Raw genomic sequence first — 16558 nt, forward strand, 5'->3', positions numbered from 1 at the left:
GAGTCATGAATGGTGCAGAATATTATGCCATCATCAGCAAACATTCCCACTTCTGACTATATGATGGAGGAAAGGTCATTGATGAGGTAGTTTGAAGATGACTGGGCCTACGACACTACCCTGAGAAATTCCAGCTGAGAGGTCCCAGAGCTGAGGTGTCCTAGAACTGAGATGATTGACATTCAACACCCACAGTCACCATCCTATATGCCAGTTATGCCTCCAATCAGCAAAGAGTTTGCCCTGATACCCATTGATTCAGTTGTGCTCGGACACCATAATTTCACACTCAGTTGAGTTTGGCCTGAATGTCAAGGGCTGTCACACTCACATCACCTCTGGAATTTAGCTCTTTTGTCTATGTTTGAACCAAGGCTGAAATGACGTCAGGAGCTGAGTGGCCCTGGCAGAACCCAAAATGAGCAGATTATTGCTGAGCAGGTGCTGCTTGACAGCACTATTAATGACACCTTCCATCACTCTACTGATGATCCGGAGTAGACTGATGGGGCCGTAATTAGCTGGGGTAGATTTGTCCTGCTTTTTGTGTACAGGGTATATCAAGATCATTTTCCACATTGTCGGGTAGATGCCAGTGTTGTACCTGTACGAGAACAACTTGGCTTGTGGAGAGGCAAGTTCGGGAGCAGAAGTCTTCAATACTATTGCTGGATTGTCGTCAGGGACAATAGCTTTTACAGTAACCAGTATCTGAAACTGTTTCTTGATGTTACATGGAGTGAATCAAATTGACTGAAGACTGGTATCTGGGGACCACTGGAGGAGTCAATGATGGGTCATCCATTTGGCGCTTCTCGATGAAGTTTGCTGCAAATGTTTCAGCACTACTTTATATCATTACATTATTCTAACAAGATGCATCTTTAGTCTATACAAACCAATTAAAACCACCAAAGCACATCCATACCCTAATCCACGAATCATAAGCATTTCTTCTTCCTTGCCCATTCTCACGCTGAGGAGGGATCGAATGCATCCCAGGGAAACCAGTAGACTGACCGTTTCCTGGACCGAGGCAGCACTGATGGTATATGCTTTCCGCATGGCTTGCAGCAGCTCACCAACTGCATCATACTGTCGCCGCAAAAGGCTAAACATGGTTTTAATCAGCTCTGGATCTTGAATGTAGGATTCCTGAGACCAGTGCACTATAGTCTGTGAGATCAGTTGTGTCAAGTTGGCTGAAAGGGAGACAAATTAAAAATAATATTAGACAATAGAGTCATTTACACTTGGATAGCTCCTTCTGTCGAGTAATATTCCTGAAAGCACTGTACCCAAAAAAGGGGAACAAACCACCCTCAAGTATGAAATAAAAAGAAGAGATTTACATGTGGGTAACCAAAGGTGTGGTTTAAGAAAAGGTTGTGTTTTGAACAGGCTTTTAAAATTGAAAAGACCCTATAGCTAAATGGAGGGAATTAGGAAGAGAATTCCAAACCATTGAAGTCTTGATGGTTGAAAACTAAGAGACAATGAGGCTTTTAACCCACAAGGTGAACTTTCAGCTCTGTGTGCTTTTACTTTAATGCTAATATCTTGTTGAGATCTTTTCAATAGTTTTGGGAAGTCAGCATAGACAATTACATACATAGATCCTGAATATGAACTGCACCAGATGCACAACTATGAAATGGAAACAAAGCACATCACCTTTGGTCTCTGTCTCATTTGTGGTCACAACGTTACATTTTTGTGGGTTTTTTTCTGTGATATCCCTGATAATTGATCCTAGTATTTTCCCAGCTACTACTGTTTAACTGAGTTTATGGAAATATATACTGAGTTCTCTTTGTGGATACATCAAATGAATCCAAGTGAATGTACTGGTATCCAGCACTTCAACTGACAGTCTCTATACATCATTGCATGACCATCCAAAGGTGTCAGAACTGGTAACTTCTCAACAGCCTTTATGGTTTAAGGCTGACTACTTAGTTACTCAACTCAATCTCCTTATTTTCTTAAAGGAAGTCTCCAGGATTAAGAACAGGCAAACAATCAAAATGTTCTTTTAGACGAGGATTGTAAGATACCACACTTTATTTTGAAAGCTATTTAAGGAGCTCTCTATTAATGACCCCATATATTATACTTCCTTGACACTTGATACAACTGAATCAGCTAAGATTTAAGACTTTATCAATGAAAGCAGTCACTTAAGCCAGTACAATGGGGATGGACACCCCCATCTACTGGTGGAGGTCTAACATTTTTGAACTTCCATGTCCTGTAATGTGAACTGCAAATAGGTTAGCAGGAGAACTGGTGGATAAAGAAATGTTATCAGTTAGATACTGTTGGGTCAAGTTCATGTTTCACTCACTTCCCGACTTTGAATTTGGACTGTTGCCCAAGATGTATTGATGCTATTCACATGCACATTTTCTAACATCTCCCAGGCCTAGAACAAAATCTTGGGCAATGTCTGAGTAATGGATAAATTGTGATTATGGAAAACATAGAGACAATTGTAGATAATGTTCAGCTGAAATGCCAACCTGATGATCAGATTTCTTTTTCATATCCTTGTGCAAGCATCAAACCAACAATTGAAGAAAACTGGAAAAGCTTGTCACCCAAAACCATTGGTTGGATGATCACTGAGATTTAAAAATGTATACAGCAGAATAAAACCAAACATTATAACCAATGGACCAATTGACAGATCGACTTGAAATCTTTGCAGAAACTTCCAGGAACATTGTTGGACAAGCATTGGCATTTAAAAATAAATAGAATAACTAACTGCTTTACGTGAAAAGCTACTCAAATGTCTTAAGATGAAACTATAAATCAAGAGTTTGTTTAGGTTTGGCAACAGTTCACTCTTTAAAGGGAGTAATTCTTTGATAACAATCTGTCACGATATAGTATAGAAATCTCAGTTTCTTTGCTCAATAAATCCCTTACATTCTGCTGCTCCTCGTCTTCTACCCAGTCTCCAATGAAATCACTATAGATTCAGCTGCATTACTCATTAACACAACACCCTGCAGAATCAGCAGTATGTATCCAGCCTCAAGGGGTACATTACACACCGACTTCAGTATCACTTGCTATAGATATTAACATTGGTGTGTAAATTGAAATTGACACGAACTACCACAGAATTGACCACACTGTAGTTGCTGAAGTGAAATCAGCAGGAATTGCAGAGACTGGATGCCAGCATGACCACAGTGTTCTGCAATTTACATTCAAAAGTGCACAATGGAGTGAATTCTGACAATTACATGTTTTTTAAATTAAAGTTATTTAACAAGTAACTGAGAGGTAATGAATAAAACATTTTTTACTTTGCTGACCAAGGTGAGAGATCATATTTTGCATGCATTGTTGCATCATTACATACACAATGTTCCTGAAACTTCCACAGGCTTCTGTGTAATTTGAAAACCTGGAGCTAAGAATGGGGTTTGAGTCAGCCATTTCAAATTGTTTCTTTTTAAATCCTAAAGAAAACTAAGGAGCACTTCACGCTCAGTTTATTTGATGTGATGTAAATACACCCTAATACATAACTTCCATTAAAGGAAATCTTATTGCAATTAGCTTGGCTGCTACTGTCCTGAAGTCAAGGTTTTGAAATGGATTGTCCCTAAAATTCATGTTATTATTTCACTCAACAATGTTGGCACTTACTGGGGGCTTTTTCTTCCTCCTCACTTGGAGTCTCTTCAACTTTCTTTGGCTTTCCTTTGATTTTGTGCACCAGATAAAGTAATTTGCCCATCAGAGATTCATCTTTTTCTTCTTCCTCTATTTCTTCATATGGTATACCTAAAATCAGAACACACTGTCAGAACACTGCGTTATCAGCTCATAATCCCTTACAGGTATATATAAAAAAACAAAGCAGTCATCAATTTAGTTACAAAATTCAAAAGACAGCGAGGAGTCAAAAAAAGCTTGAAGAACACGTGACTATTTCAAATTCAAAATATTCTTCATTTATCCCATTTCCACCCACCACATATTCCATAAAAGGGGTCCCTGTTTACTTTTCTGAATGAATTCAAACAAATGTTTGAAGAGATTTGCTGAGTCACAACAAAAATTCATTCATCTGAACTGAACTTGAATATCACTTGAAAAAATGATATGTTGCTAAAGCTTTTTTGTTAAGATTCCCTAGTGTGGAAACAGGCCCTTCAGCCCAACAAGTCCACACCGACCCTCCGAAGAGTAACCCATTTCCCTCTGACTAATGCACCTAACACTATGGGTAATTTAGCATGACCAATCCACCTGACCTGCACATCTTTGGATTGTGGGAGGAAACTGGAACACCCGGAGGAAACCCATGCAGAATGTGCAAACTCTACACAGACAGTCACCCAAGGCAGGAATCGAACCCGGGTCCCTGGTGCTGTGAAGCTGCAGCGCTCACCGCTGAGCCACCGTGCCACCCATTTTACCTTGCAATCATCAGGACAAATGTAAGAATAAAAACTTGCAAATGATCACAACCACTTGTATTACTACAGTAAAAGCTACTGCTTGGTTGGCAATGACTTAAATTGGCTAAGATATTGTTAAGTAGAAAGTTTGGGGAAAATTTACTTTTAAAAGCATTAATTAGGTCAAAGGGGTTGCTTGATAAGAGAGGTCTGGATATATGACATTTTTATTGGACATTGTGTCAAAGTGTGCATATGGGAGAATGGCTCCTCCGTGATTGACCCCTCAGTCTGGCCTTCAGATACTAGTTATTCTGCTGTTGTGACTTTCACCATCTCTTGTTTACAGCAAAGCCTTGAATCAACTGGTACAGAGGCATGATTGACTGTAAACCAGCCAGTCATGGAATTGACAGTTTTTCACCGGTAGCTATAAAAATGGAGCAGTAGGCAGTCTTCACTTTCTGAATAATTTTGCCTTTTCGTTTGGTGATTTTCCTGTATGACCACAAGATTATAAATAAAGTACAAAATAATCAAAACGTTGGTTACTTCACCAAATTGTGAGTAAATTAGCTAACTGTACACTCAAACAAGACTACTATTCCTCAGTAACCTACAAGTGTCCTTCCATAACAGACGTGAAAAATGTTTGGCTTAGTAATGGTTGATTACATCCCCAAGTAGGGTATAAATAACTTGCTGATTCCATTTCACGCACCTATAATGTTCCTGTTTTAAAATCACTACAACCTGTTAATGGGCTGTTAATGTTTAGCACACCATAGATAAACTAGATTTGGATAGGATTATGCTCCCTCTCCAGCATATTGGTAAACATGCTAACAGTCATCCTAAACATGTCCTGAAAATGAACTCAGAGGTCAGACTGAACAGAAAGCAACAGGAAATGTTGCAGTACAGGTAGTGAAAGAGAAAGCGAGGAATCAACCATAAATGATCATTTCTAACACGTATCATTTCACATAGTATGAGAGCTGTAAGGAGACCCATCTGTACTGAAGAAGTAGCATTGACATCGTGAAGAAACTTGGTCTTAGAGACTTGTTGTTTGAATGGAATACTAAGTGGCAATTTATGCTGGCTGCGTTTCAAGTGAGTGAATTAACTTTGAGCTCTTAGACCGCAAAGACAGTGTTTATTTGCAGGACCTGTGGGTAGGATTGGATTTCTGAGGAAGGGTCACCGGATTTGATTTCTCTTCACAGATGCTGCCAGACCTACTGAGCTTTTCCAGCAACTTCTGATTTTGTGTTGAATTTCTGATTGGTCTCTTTATACGACAAGTAACAACCAACAGTCTGCATAGAATGTGTAAGCTGATCCTGTCCGAAGTCGACAATTTGTTGTGCATAGTGTACTTTGGTCCAGTCACTGTCATGCAAGCTTGGAAGCTCACAGCATTAACGTTACTGCTTTCAAAGAACAAACAGCCCTCACTCCTCAGAATGGAACGCTGGAACTATCAAGTTCAGAGGAGCCACAACGATTAGACTCCTGAGTTCAGAGAACATGAGGTATGAGCACCTCCGAGTTCAGAGAATGTGAGGTGCTCAAGTTTGCAATGAGTGCAATGCAGGGTTATTGGATAGGGTAGGGGGCAATGGATGGGATGCTCTTCGGAGGGTCAGTGTCAACCTCATGGGCCGTACAACTTCTATCTGCACTGTCAGGATAGATTTAGCTGGAACACACTTTTACGAAGACTGACCTTGTTTCTCTCGTCTCATGTAACCAAAATGTTCTAACTACCCATTCCATCACTCAGAGATGATTCAGAGACCACTCATCGTTTGAATGCAAACATACATCCATTTGAAAATTCTCTGTTTTTGCATATTTGAGGTTTAAACTTTTTTTTATGACTTCATGCAGCAGTACTGGAGAATTTTATACTTCATTTTGCCTTTTGAGTTTCAATTTCTTTGCAAAGACTTTCTAGATTTTCTGATGGCATTTATCACTGTTTACAACTAACAAAATACTGTGAATATATTGTCATCCTCAGTTAAGTTAAAGAGGTAGTACCACATGGAAAAGCAATTATACCTCTGAAGGCAGTTATGAATCCATCAATATTGATTATGGCTTTCCAGATTCCAACTATCACATCTCAGGATTTTAAATGGGATCCATCTACAGTACCATCTGCTTTAGGGACCTTTGGACAATTTAAAGAACTGAAAGAGTTCTCCCTTGCTGTGCCACTACTTCTATCAGGCTGATTCCAGAAGGTCAGAAGACACATCTGTTACATCAGCCAGGTTTTTGTCCATAGATATAAGAAAACTGACAGAAACTATGTTTCCAAGAGAAATGCTGAAAAATTTCCTTTTAGCAACGAGGCAGTCCCTGAAGAGGACACAGAATATATTTCCACATGACAAGTTTCCTGAGAGCCAGGAATATAATAGATGATACTAACATAGTCTGTTGTTTCTAACACTGTGCAAGAATGTTGCTTTGCAGCAAACATACTATTTCTGTTGGCAGTATTACCTCCTTCAACAAGGTGTTTTTATTGACAAATTAATCGAGTAGTCATATCAAGATGGATCACATAGTAATGTGTAACGCGATGAAAACATTAGACATGGTGTCACTGCCTTTGATAGTAAATGTAAAAACTAGTACCCTCAATGAAATATAAGGCCATATCCTACACTTTATTTCGCTGCTACTTTTTTTTTGTAGTTATTTTCTTTGTCATTTGTTGGACATTCTCCCAGCACAAATTTGGCAAGGAGGCAAAGTAATACCACCTCTCTCTATAAATAACTACCACTATGTGGCTCAACTGCAAGCAATTGAAATGGCATACCCTGGGTCCTCAGTATTTCATGACTCACCGCAATGTGTTTGAAGGTCATCATGGAAGTCACATAGCTCTTCACGCATATCATCAGGGCAAGTGGAATCATCATCGTTCCTGAAGTTCAGCAACATGTTAATCTGTAAGAAAATATTCCAATTCAATATTAAAGGAAAGAGGATGCAGAATAAATGTCCACATGGCAAGTTTCCTGAGAGTCCGGATACAATAAATGGTACTAATATGATCTGTTATATCTATCATTGTGCAAGGGTATTGCAGTGCAGCAAAAATGCTACTTCTGTTGGCAGTATAAAGGCAAGTAAGAGAGTAAGTACAAGCTATTAAAGTGCAACTCCTTACCTACCATTGCATAATTTGTTTCAGAACACAATTGTTTTCATAAATTGGTCGTCTTTTTTTCACATTCCACGCAAATACAATTTATTTAGACTATATTGGCCTTACGAAAGTGGAAAACTATTATCCTCTTCATCTTTCATTGATTTGAGATTTTCAATTTTGTTGAAAAATATGGATGAACACTTGGGCCTGGATTTTCCAGACAACTCTCCCCACTAATCAAAAATGGTGGTCATGGCTGAAATCAGAAATCCAAAATCTAAATACAGCATCTATCAAATTCATGAAGATGGGATGGAGAGCAGGTCACTTTTCAGGCTTATACATCTTACAGAGGCAGTTGCCTACATAAATCAATAGCTGCCTCCACGTGTGAGAGAGATTTTGGTTACCAAGGAATATAAAACATGAACAGTGTAGATTACACTTGCTGGGATTTGCTTTGAACTTTATAGAACATAGAACATAGAAAGGTACAGCACAGAACAGGCCCTTTGGCCCACAATGTTGTGCCGAGATTTAATCCTAATGTAAAATATAATAACTTAACCGACGCACCCCTCAACTCACTGCTATCCATTGCATGTCCAGCAGTTGCTTAAATGTCCCTAATGACTCTGCTTCCACCACTACAGCTGGCAACGCATTCCATGCATTCACAACTGGCTCCGTAAAGAACCTACCTCTGATGTCTCCGCTATACTTTTCTCCTAATATCTTAAAACTATGACCCTTTGGACCAGTCAATCCTGCCCTGCTATTGACTCTATCTATTCTTCTCATTATCTTGTTTACCTCGATCAGGTCTCCTCTCTTCCTCCTTCTCTCCAGACAGAAAAGTCCAAGCTTATTCAACCTTTCATCATAAGGCAAGCCCTCCAGTCCAGGCAGCATCCTGGTAAACCTTCTTTGCACCCTCTCCAAAGCCTCTGCATCTTTCCTATAGTAGGGCGACCAGAACTGGACACAATATTCTAAGTGTGGTTTCACCAGTGACTTATACAGCTGTAGCAAAACCTTGCAGCTCTTAAATTCGATCCCCCATTAAAGAAAGCCAAAACACCATTTGCTTTCTTAACAACCCTATCCACTTGAGTGGCAACTTTGAGGGATCTATGTACTTGCAAACCCCAATCCCCCTGTTCCTCCACACTGCCAAGAATCCTGTCTTTAATCCTATATTCAGCATTCGAGTTCAACCTTCCAAAATACATCACTTCGCATTTTTATAGGTTGAACTCTATCTGTCATTTCTCAGCCCAGCTCTGCATCTTGTCTATGTCGTGCTGCAACCTGCAATTGCCCTCTATACTATTGACAGCACCTCCAACCTTTGTGTCATCTGCAAATTTACTAACCCACCCTCAACCTCCTCATTCAAGTCATTTATAAAAACTATAAAGAACAAAGGCCCAAAAACAGAGCTCTGTGGGACCACTCAACACTGGCCTCTAAGCAGAATACGTTCCATCTACAACCACTCTCTGCCTTCTGTCAGCCAACCAATTCTGAATCCGGATAGCCAAATCACTCTGCATCCCATACATCTTGACTTTATGAATTCATTTGGATAGGTAGAGTGCAATTTTGGAGAGATAAGGTACCCCTTTGAATGTGGTGACCTTTGGAGGAGACTTGATGACTTTTGAGAGCGGTAAATTGCCCTTGAGAAAGGTCAGGTGATGCTTGGGATTGCTAAAAGTGCCATGAATGTGTTAGAACTGAGAGATTCATTGGAATGTTAGACAGGTCTGTGAAGAAGAAATGTACAACTGTCAAATGTGTAAAAAAAGCCTGTTAAAAGGAACTGACATTAAAAACACCTGCCATATAATATTTGAAAATTTAAAAAGTGTGGACTGTTAAAAACAAAATCACTGCTTGCTAATTCATTCTGTCTGTTGACATAAATCTGAGGATTACCTTCACTGGATTAGTTATGCATAACTGAAAGGAGTCTACAATTTCACTTTTTCTAGTTTAACTTAACTTCTGTGGTTGTACAATCTTTGAAGGAGGACAATGAATTCAATGTTTGTTTTTTATCAGGCAGTATGCACCTAAGGGTATGCAAATGCGTTTTTTTTAATAAGAGGTTTTATTTCTAACACAGCAGTCTGCATTAGACACTTAAAATTTTATTTAATCTCTGAGCATGTCTTGCGGCCTGCCCAAGACATTTGCTGGGGGTTTAATGGCATAGTAGGGTACAGGATTGTATGCACAGTACATGGATTGGCATGGATCAGCAGTAAGTTAGCACAGGGAGCATTAAGACCCTGAAGGGTGAGCAGAAAATCACCGATTAGCATGGAAAGCACAGCAAATTACGTGGCTTGGGCACAGGGGCATGGATTGACATGGAAAATGTGATGGGTTTGGATATATGGGATGAGATGGCATGAGTGCTTTTGGGGATGAAGTTGTGTGAGGGGCAAAGGCTGGATGAGCCCTTATTTTTAAATAGAGGCCGCTTAATCTGGATTTTCCAAAAGGGGGAACATCCTCCCCACATCCACCTTGTCAAGACTCCCCAGAATCTTGAATGTTTCAATAAAGTCACCTCTTAACTCTGCTAAACTCTAGTGGACACATGCCTAACCTTCCCAACATTTCCTCAGAAGACAATTCCACCTTTTCCAGGTATTTGACTCGACACCCTTCACTGAACTGCTTCCAAAGCATTCACATTCTTCCTTAAATAAAGATATCGATGCTGTACACAGTACTGCAGATGTGGTCCCACCAACATTCTTTATAACTGAAGCATACCTTTCTACTTTGAATAATGACTTGCTGTACCTGCACACTAACCTTCTTTGGTTCATGATCTGCAATTGCTCTGTATTTAGATAACATGTATTTTCATACTATTCCTGCCAAAACTGCCAATTTCAAATTTCCCTAAAAGGAAGATATATGGAGGCTACAAAAGGATGTAGATAAATTAAGCGAGTGGGAAAAGATCTGCCAAATGAAGTATAATTTGGGGAAATTTGAAATTGGCAACATAATTCAAAACTACTTTGAATTTTTCTAAGTGTCCTGCTATAATGTCTTTAGGAATATCATCCTCCCTTTGGTAGATGTCAAGTTAACCTGCCTGTAAATTCCTGCTCGCTGTTCCATCTTTTTGTTGCATTAGAAGGGCTGTTTTCAATATTTCCAACCTAACAGAACTTTCCCTAAGTCAAGGAAATTTTGGAAAATTAAAATCAATATTAAAAACAAACTCACTATCCACTTTTTAAAAAACTTTACAATGAACTCCAATAGCATCTGCGCACTTGTCATGCTACAACTCCAATCATTTACCATTTACTTTTCTGGTGATTATAATTTTATTGAGTTCCTCTCTACATTCCAATTTCTGATTTACAGCTATTTCTGAGATACTATTTTTAGTCCTTATAATGAATACCTTTCAAAATACCTACTCAAGTCATTTGCCATCTCCTTAGTTTTCCATATTAATTCCCCAGACTCACTTCCTATAGGGTCAATGCTCATTATAACTCATTCCTTTGTATGTATCTATAGAAACCTTTTCTATCTGTTTTCATATTTCTAGATAGCTTTCTCTCATGTGAATTTCCCACCCCATGAATCTCATTTATTCTTAGCTTTTTTTTTAAATGCTCTGTCTAATATTCTGGCATGCCACCCATCCTTGCATAATTATATATGTTGCAACTTGTTAATTTTATTTTTATAATGAGCATTGACCCTATAGGAAGTGAGTCTGGGGAATTAATAAGGAAAACTAAGGAGATGGCAAATGACTTGACTAGGTTGTGGATCCTCTCCTTAGAATTCTTTTCTTGTTAGTGTACATCTACTCTGTAGATTCTGAAATATTTCCTTAAATGCCCGCTATCACATCTCTGTTGATCAATTCTTAACCTTGCAGTTACCCTTACCAAGACTTGGCTTTATATCCAGACTTATTCATCGAATTCAAATTCTACTTTTACCACAAGTGGGATTTGAACCCATGTCCCACAGCATTAGCCTCAGCTGGGATTACTAGCCCAGTGGCATCACTGCTAAACTTTTAGCACATATTCACTTCTCTAATGTAATTTGCCATAGGGGAAATAGGATGTTGCTCAGTAAATAATCCAACAATTGTTATTGTTACCTTTGAAATTCTGCTTCTTAATTTGATTTCTAGTTCCTCATACTCACTATAAAGAATATCTTCCCTTAATCTGTATATGCTGTTGCTAGCTTCATTGACAATGTCAACTAGATTCATCCCCTCCCAATGTAGATTCCTCTCCCACTCTAAGCAGATAACCAGGCCGACAACACAGCTGACTGCTCGATCACTCCTTGCTGCAGAGAAAACTGTCTATTTCCCTTACCATACTGCCCCCGACTACCACTGCATTCCTTTTTTTTGCTTGCCCGCTTGAATGGCTTCTTGTACCATGGTCAGTTAGCTCATCCACTTGGAGCTCTCAATCTCATACAAACAAGTTAAAAAAAAACTCAAATCTGTTGCATAATTGGAAAAGCTGAGGTTTCTGCCCACTGGATCTCCTTAACTGCCTCACTCACAATCATTTAACCTCTTCCCTGACCAGTGACCGAATCCAACACTGTCATCTGCACATTTCTCTCTAAACCACACGTTTGCACATTTTCCCTGTATCTGCATGGATTTTCTCCGAGTCCTCTGGTTTCCTCTTACAATCCAAAGATGTGCAGGATAGGTGAACTGGCAATGCAAAATTGCCCATAGTATTCAGGGTTAGGTGCATTTGTTAGGGGTAAATGTAGAGTAATAGGGTAGGGGAATGAGTCTGAGTGGGTTACTCTTCAGAGGGTCGGTGTGGACTTGTTGGGCCAAATGGCCAGTTTCCACACTGTAGGGTTTTTATGGATTCTTTGGATAATTGTCACTTAGAACTATCAATGTGTCATCAGTGTTATTGGGTTTAAATCCTGGAACTCCCTCTCTAATACTGTGGGTGCACCGAAACCCAACAGAGTGCAATTATTCACAAAGGTGATAACATATGTGTATATTTTCATTTTAAGATTAGGATTTTTAAAATAGCAGCAGAGAGATTTTAGTTTCAGTTCTGTGAAAGTAGTATTTTTTTTAAATGTTGTTTGTACAGTTAACCTGAACATTTGTACACCTGAACATTTAATCTCTGATAAACTTGCAATTTAGTCAAGTGCCTAGCAGGATACCTGTGGGTTAATTGAAAAAGTTATGTATGGGCGGAGCTTATGACATACAGAAAAGAAAAAGTATTCTCGCGCTATTAATTTAGTCAAAAATTTAGTTCAGTACAATCAGGAATTAGTTCAGAAGAAAAACTCCCTCCTATCAGAACAGCAAAGGTATCATTCAGAAGAAGTCACTTTAACAGAAATATTTTAGTTTGTGAAGTTTCTCAAGATTATCCAGTTTTCAAGTTGTCAGAACTAACAACAGGTTTAGAACAGCCTGAGAACTGAAAGGAAGTTCAGGCCGGCAGAATTGGAAAAAAAATTTCAAAATTGCCTCTATCTTCCCAGAGGGAAAACTGGACTTAGTCAGTTAAGTAAGGAGTAAGCATTGAAATATGAGGAATACTCTCTTGGATTTGAGACTTTATACTGAGATTTCTAGGAAACAGTTGAAACGTTGCTTTGCTAATTATATTAAGATCTTTCAAAACTGTCATAGCTATATATCTGTATTCATAGTTTTGTGGAATAAACCTAAGTTCTTTTTGTTAAAGAATACATTTCATTAACTGGCCACCATGATCACCAACTACAAAAAAATACATTTATGTCCTATCAAGCCAGATTTCACACTGGGATCTGACTTGTTCAGTATTAGCATCAGCTGAGATTGTAGCAATCTTCTCATAGGAAGTAGTGAGGAGCAACAAATGTTGGCTTTGTCAGTGACACCCACATCCCACGAACAAAAGAAACATCAGAGCTACCCAATCACCATGGACCAGAAACTTAATGGGACCAGCTAAAATACTAACTACAAGTGCAGCCCAGTATTTCGACAACTTACATTGGAATGTGCTTTTTGAACTTGTTCCCAGTGCTCTTTCAGATTTTAATATATTGCAAATGGATACTGTCCACTGGGAAAATCTGCAATGTTATATACATTGAAAGCAGAGTGAGGAGATCTCTTAAAGGGCAGTAAGTGCTCAGTGTTTCAGAGGACAATACTTAAACTGTCGTTTTTGTTTTGATGCATACTCAAAATTACTTTGCATTGCTGTGGAAGTACACACATTCTAAAAGATTGAATTCAAAACCTCCAGGTTACTAGAACTTGCCTGTTGACTGGTTCTGGATTCTCGAGAGGAAACAACATTTACCTTATAACACTACTATAATAGGAATGCCATGGAGTAAGTGCCATTGATCCAATCATTTTTATTATTCTTTCTTGGGATGTGGGCACCACTGGCAATGCCAGCATTCAGTGCTCAATCTGAACTGTGCTGGCACCATGTGATTTACTTATTTCGGGGCCAGTTAAGAATCATGACATTGCTGTGTGTCTGGAGTCACGTGTTGGCCAGATTAGATAAGAAAATTGGATTTTATTTGTTAAAGGGAACCTAATGAGTTGTTAAGTCAATTCATAGTCACTGTTACTGAGATTAGCTTTCTCAATTCCAGACTTTTCATGAATTTAATTATTTAAATTCCTGCCACAATAGAGTTGGAAACCAAGCACCCAGCACGTCAATCTAGATCACTGACACTACCACTATGCCAACACTTATCCTTTCACGTCACCTGTTCTTGGGGAGGTGAACGGAACTCTTTTGTCTTCTTGGCAGTCAAAGCTGCAGACATGTTGAAGGCCAACATTAGTTCATCATATCGAAACTTCTGGTTCCTTTGTAGCCTTGCAACAAATTTGTCTGCGAAAGAAACAATGGCTTCAACTCGATGTCGCAGTTCACAGTCACAGAAGTAGTGCAGTAGTTCACACATCTGAAAAACAAAACACATGACCTATTTGTCTAAAAGACCAATTGGTGGAAACAACAAATACATTTTTAAAGAAATACACACACATACACGCGCGCACACACACACACCTCAAATATCTGCTTAATGTTAAACAAAACCAAAAATTTGTTCCATATTTACTTTTAAGTTTTGCAAAACTAAACACAGTTTGTCCCAGGAGCAGAAAGAATGTGTTGATGTTAAATGGTATATTAAGGTCATCCACATGAAGGACATTCCCTCAGGAGATGATGTATCGAGCAATGCCGCTGGAGCCCTTTGCTTCTGCAAGGACAACCTATAGTGTCATAGTTAGAGGGAACCCCAGACAAAGTGTGGCCTATGTATTTCACAATGGTTCAACATTGAAGGGAGACTGTGTCTCATTGACTGCAAGGAGGCGAACAAGTAGCAGCAAGATGGCCTGCCTCATTGGGCTCAAAATGTCACCAAAACCTGACCACCAAACCAACAAGGTCATGTGGACAATGATAGTGTCACAAGGGCCCCACATTCATAAAGTCACAGACTTTCTGAAGTCCACTTGCCAAGTCCTGTGATGATAGACAATTGATGACAGGGACAGGACTGTGAACCAAAGGTTTTAGTCAAGAATCTGAACAGAGGTGATAGATAATTGCCTTTATCCCAAGTGAATCTGTAGGATAGCTAGACAAACAACCCATTTATCTGTTGAATTTGTAACAAACATGCCTGATACAAGTGACGTACATTCACACAGAGACCAGGACTCAGGCCATACATTCCAAAAATTGGTTGATCAAATCAAACAACATGTTTCTCTGGCTATTTAAAACAGACAGAATCTAGACTGAACTAACCAGTGACTGCAAAACCCAAAACAAAACCGAGGGCTTTGGTGCAATTCCTCAATTAGACGGCATTTGCTGAACAATTCTGAATTTTGTAGTAACTACACTAATAACCCTTTATGATAATGAATGGAGCTGGTAAGCATTACACAGCATTCACAGGAATTCATTCTTTGCAAACAAAAGGAACCTGTTCAAGCCTTGGACCCCTTGCCAATTTTATGATAAATGCTATTCTTGCCTTTCCCCTATGATTCGCTGTCATAAAAACATAGTAAGTAGTAGAAATAGGCTATTTGGGCTTTCAAGCCAACTCCACCTCATTCATTATGCTCATGGCTGATCATCCTACCTCAGAACCCTATTCCCACTTTCTGTCCACGTCCCTTTAGCCATAAGAACTATATCTAACTCCCTCTTGAATGCATTCAATGTTTTGCTATACAACTGCTTTTTGTGGCAGAGAATTGCACAGATTCACCACTCTCTAGATGATGAGATTTCTCCTCATTCCAGCCCTAAATGGCCGACCCCACATCCTTCGATTGTGAGCCCTGGATCTGAACTGCCTAGTCATTGGGCATATCTTTGCTGCCTCTACATGGTCTAATCTTGATAGTATCTCATAAGTTTCTATGAGAAACCCCCTCATTCTTCTAAACTCCAAAGGGAACACGCTTCTAGTAAATCCAGGTTCTCTTCGAATGCCATCCCAGGAATCAGTCTGAAAATCTTTGTTGTATTTCTTCCATAGCCAGGACATCCTTCCTCAGATAAAGAAACCAAAACTGCACACAATACTCCAGAGGTGGTCTCACCAAGATCCTGTACAATAGTAGGCGAGACGTCCCTGCCCCTGTACTTGAATCATCTCATGGAAAAGCCAATTTACCATTTACCTTCTTTGCCATCTCCTACATCTACATGCTTATTGTTAGTAACTTGTAAATGAGGATACCCAGGTCTTATTGCACCTCTCCCTTTCGCAATCTATGACCATTAAGATAATAACCTGCCTACTTGTTTTTGCTACCAAAGTAGATAATCTCATGCTTATCCACATTATACTTCATCTGCCATTCATTTACCCACTCACTCAGTTTACCAAA

At 39.2% G+C, this 16558-nt stretch overlaps 1 protein-coding gene across 14 annotated transcripts in view; it reads right to left on the reverse strand.

The window, feature by feature from the left end:
• The window catches only part of ryr3 (ryanodine receptor 3), a 366212-nt gene that overhangs the window by 156714 nt on the left and 192940 nt on the right, over positions 1 to 16558 (reverse strand). For all 14 annotated transcript variants that reach the window (XM_060828910.1, XM_060828909.1, XM_060828911.1 and 11 more), the window contains 4 exons: positions 14398 to 14598; positions 7295 to 7397; positions 3667 to 3804; positions 929 to 1202 (listed from right to left, as the gene is read on the reverse strand). In XM_060828910.1, coding sequence (XP_060684893.1) covers positions 929 to 1202; positions 3667 to 3804; positions 7295 to 7397; positions 14398 to 14598 — 716 coding nt within the window. The remainder of the gene's footprint in view (positions 1 to 928; positions 1203 to 3666; positions 3805 to 7294; positions 7398 to 14397; positions 14599 to 16558) is intronic.

The sequence above is a fragment of the Hemiscyllium ocellatum genome, chromosome 8 (assembly GCF_020745735.1).
Source record: "Hemiscyllium ocellatum isolate sHemOce1 chromosome 8, sHemOce1.pat.X.cur, whole genome shotgun sequence".
Classification (NCBI taxonomy): Eukaryota; Metazoa; Chordata; class Chondrichthyes; order Orectolobiformes; family Hemiscylliidae; genus Hemiscyllium; species Hemiscyllium ocellatum.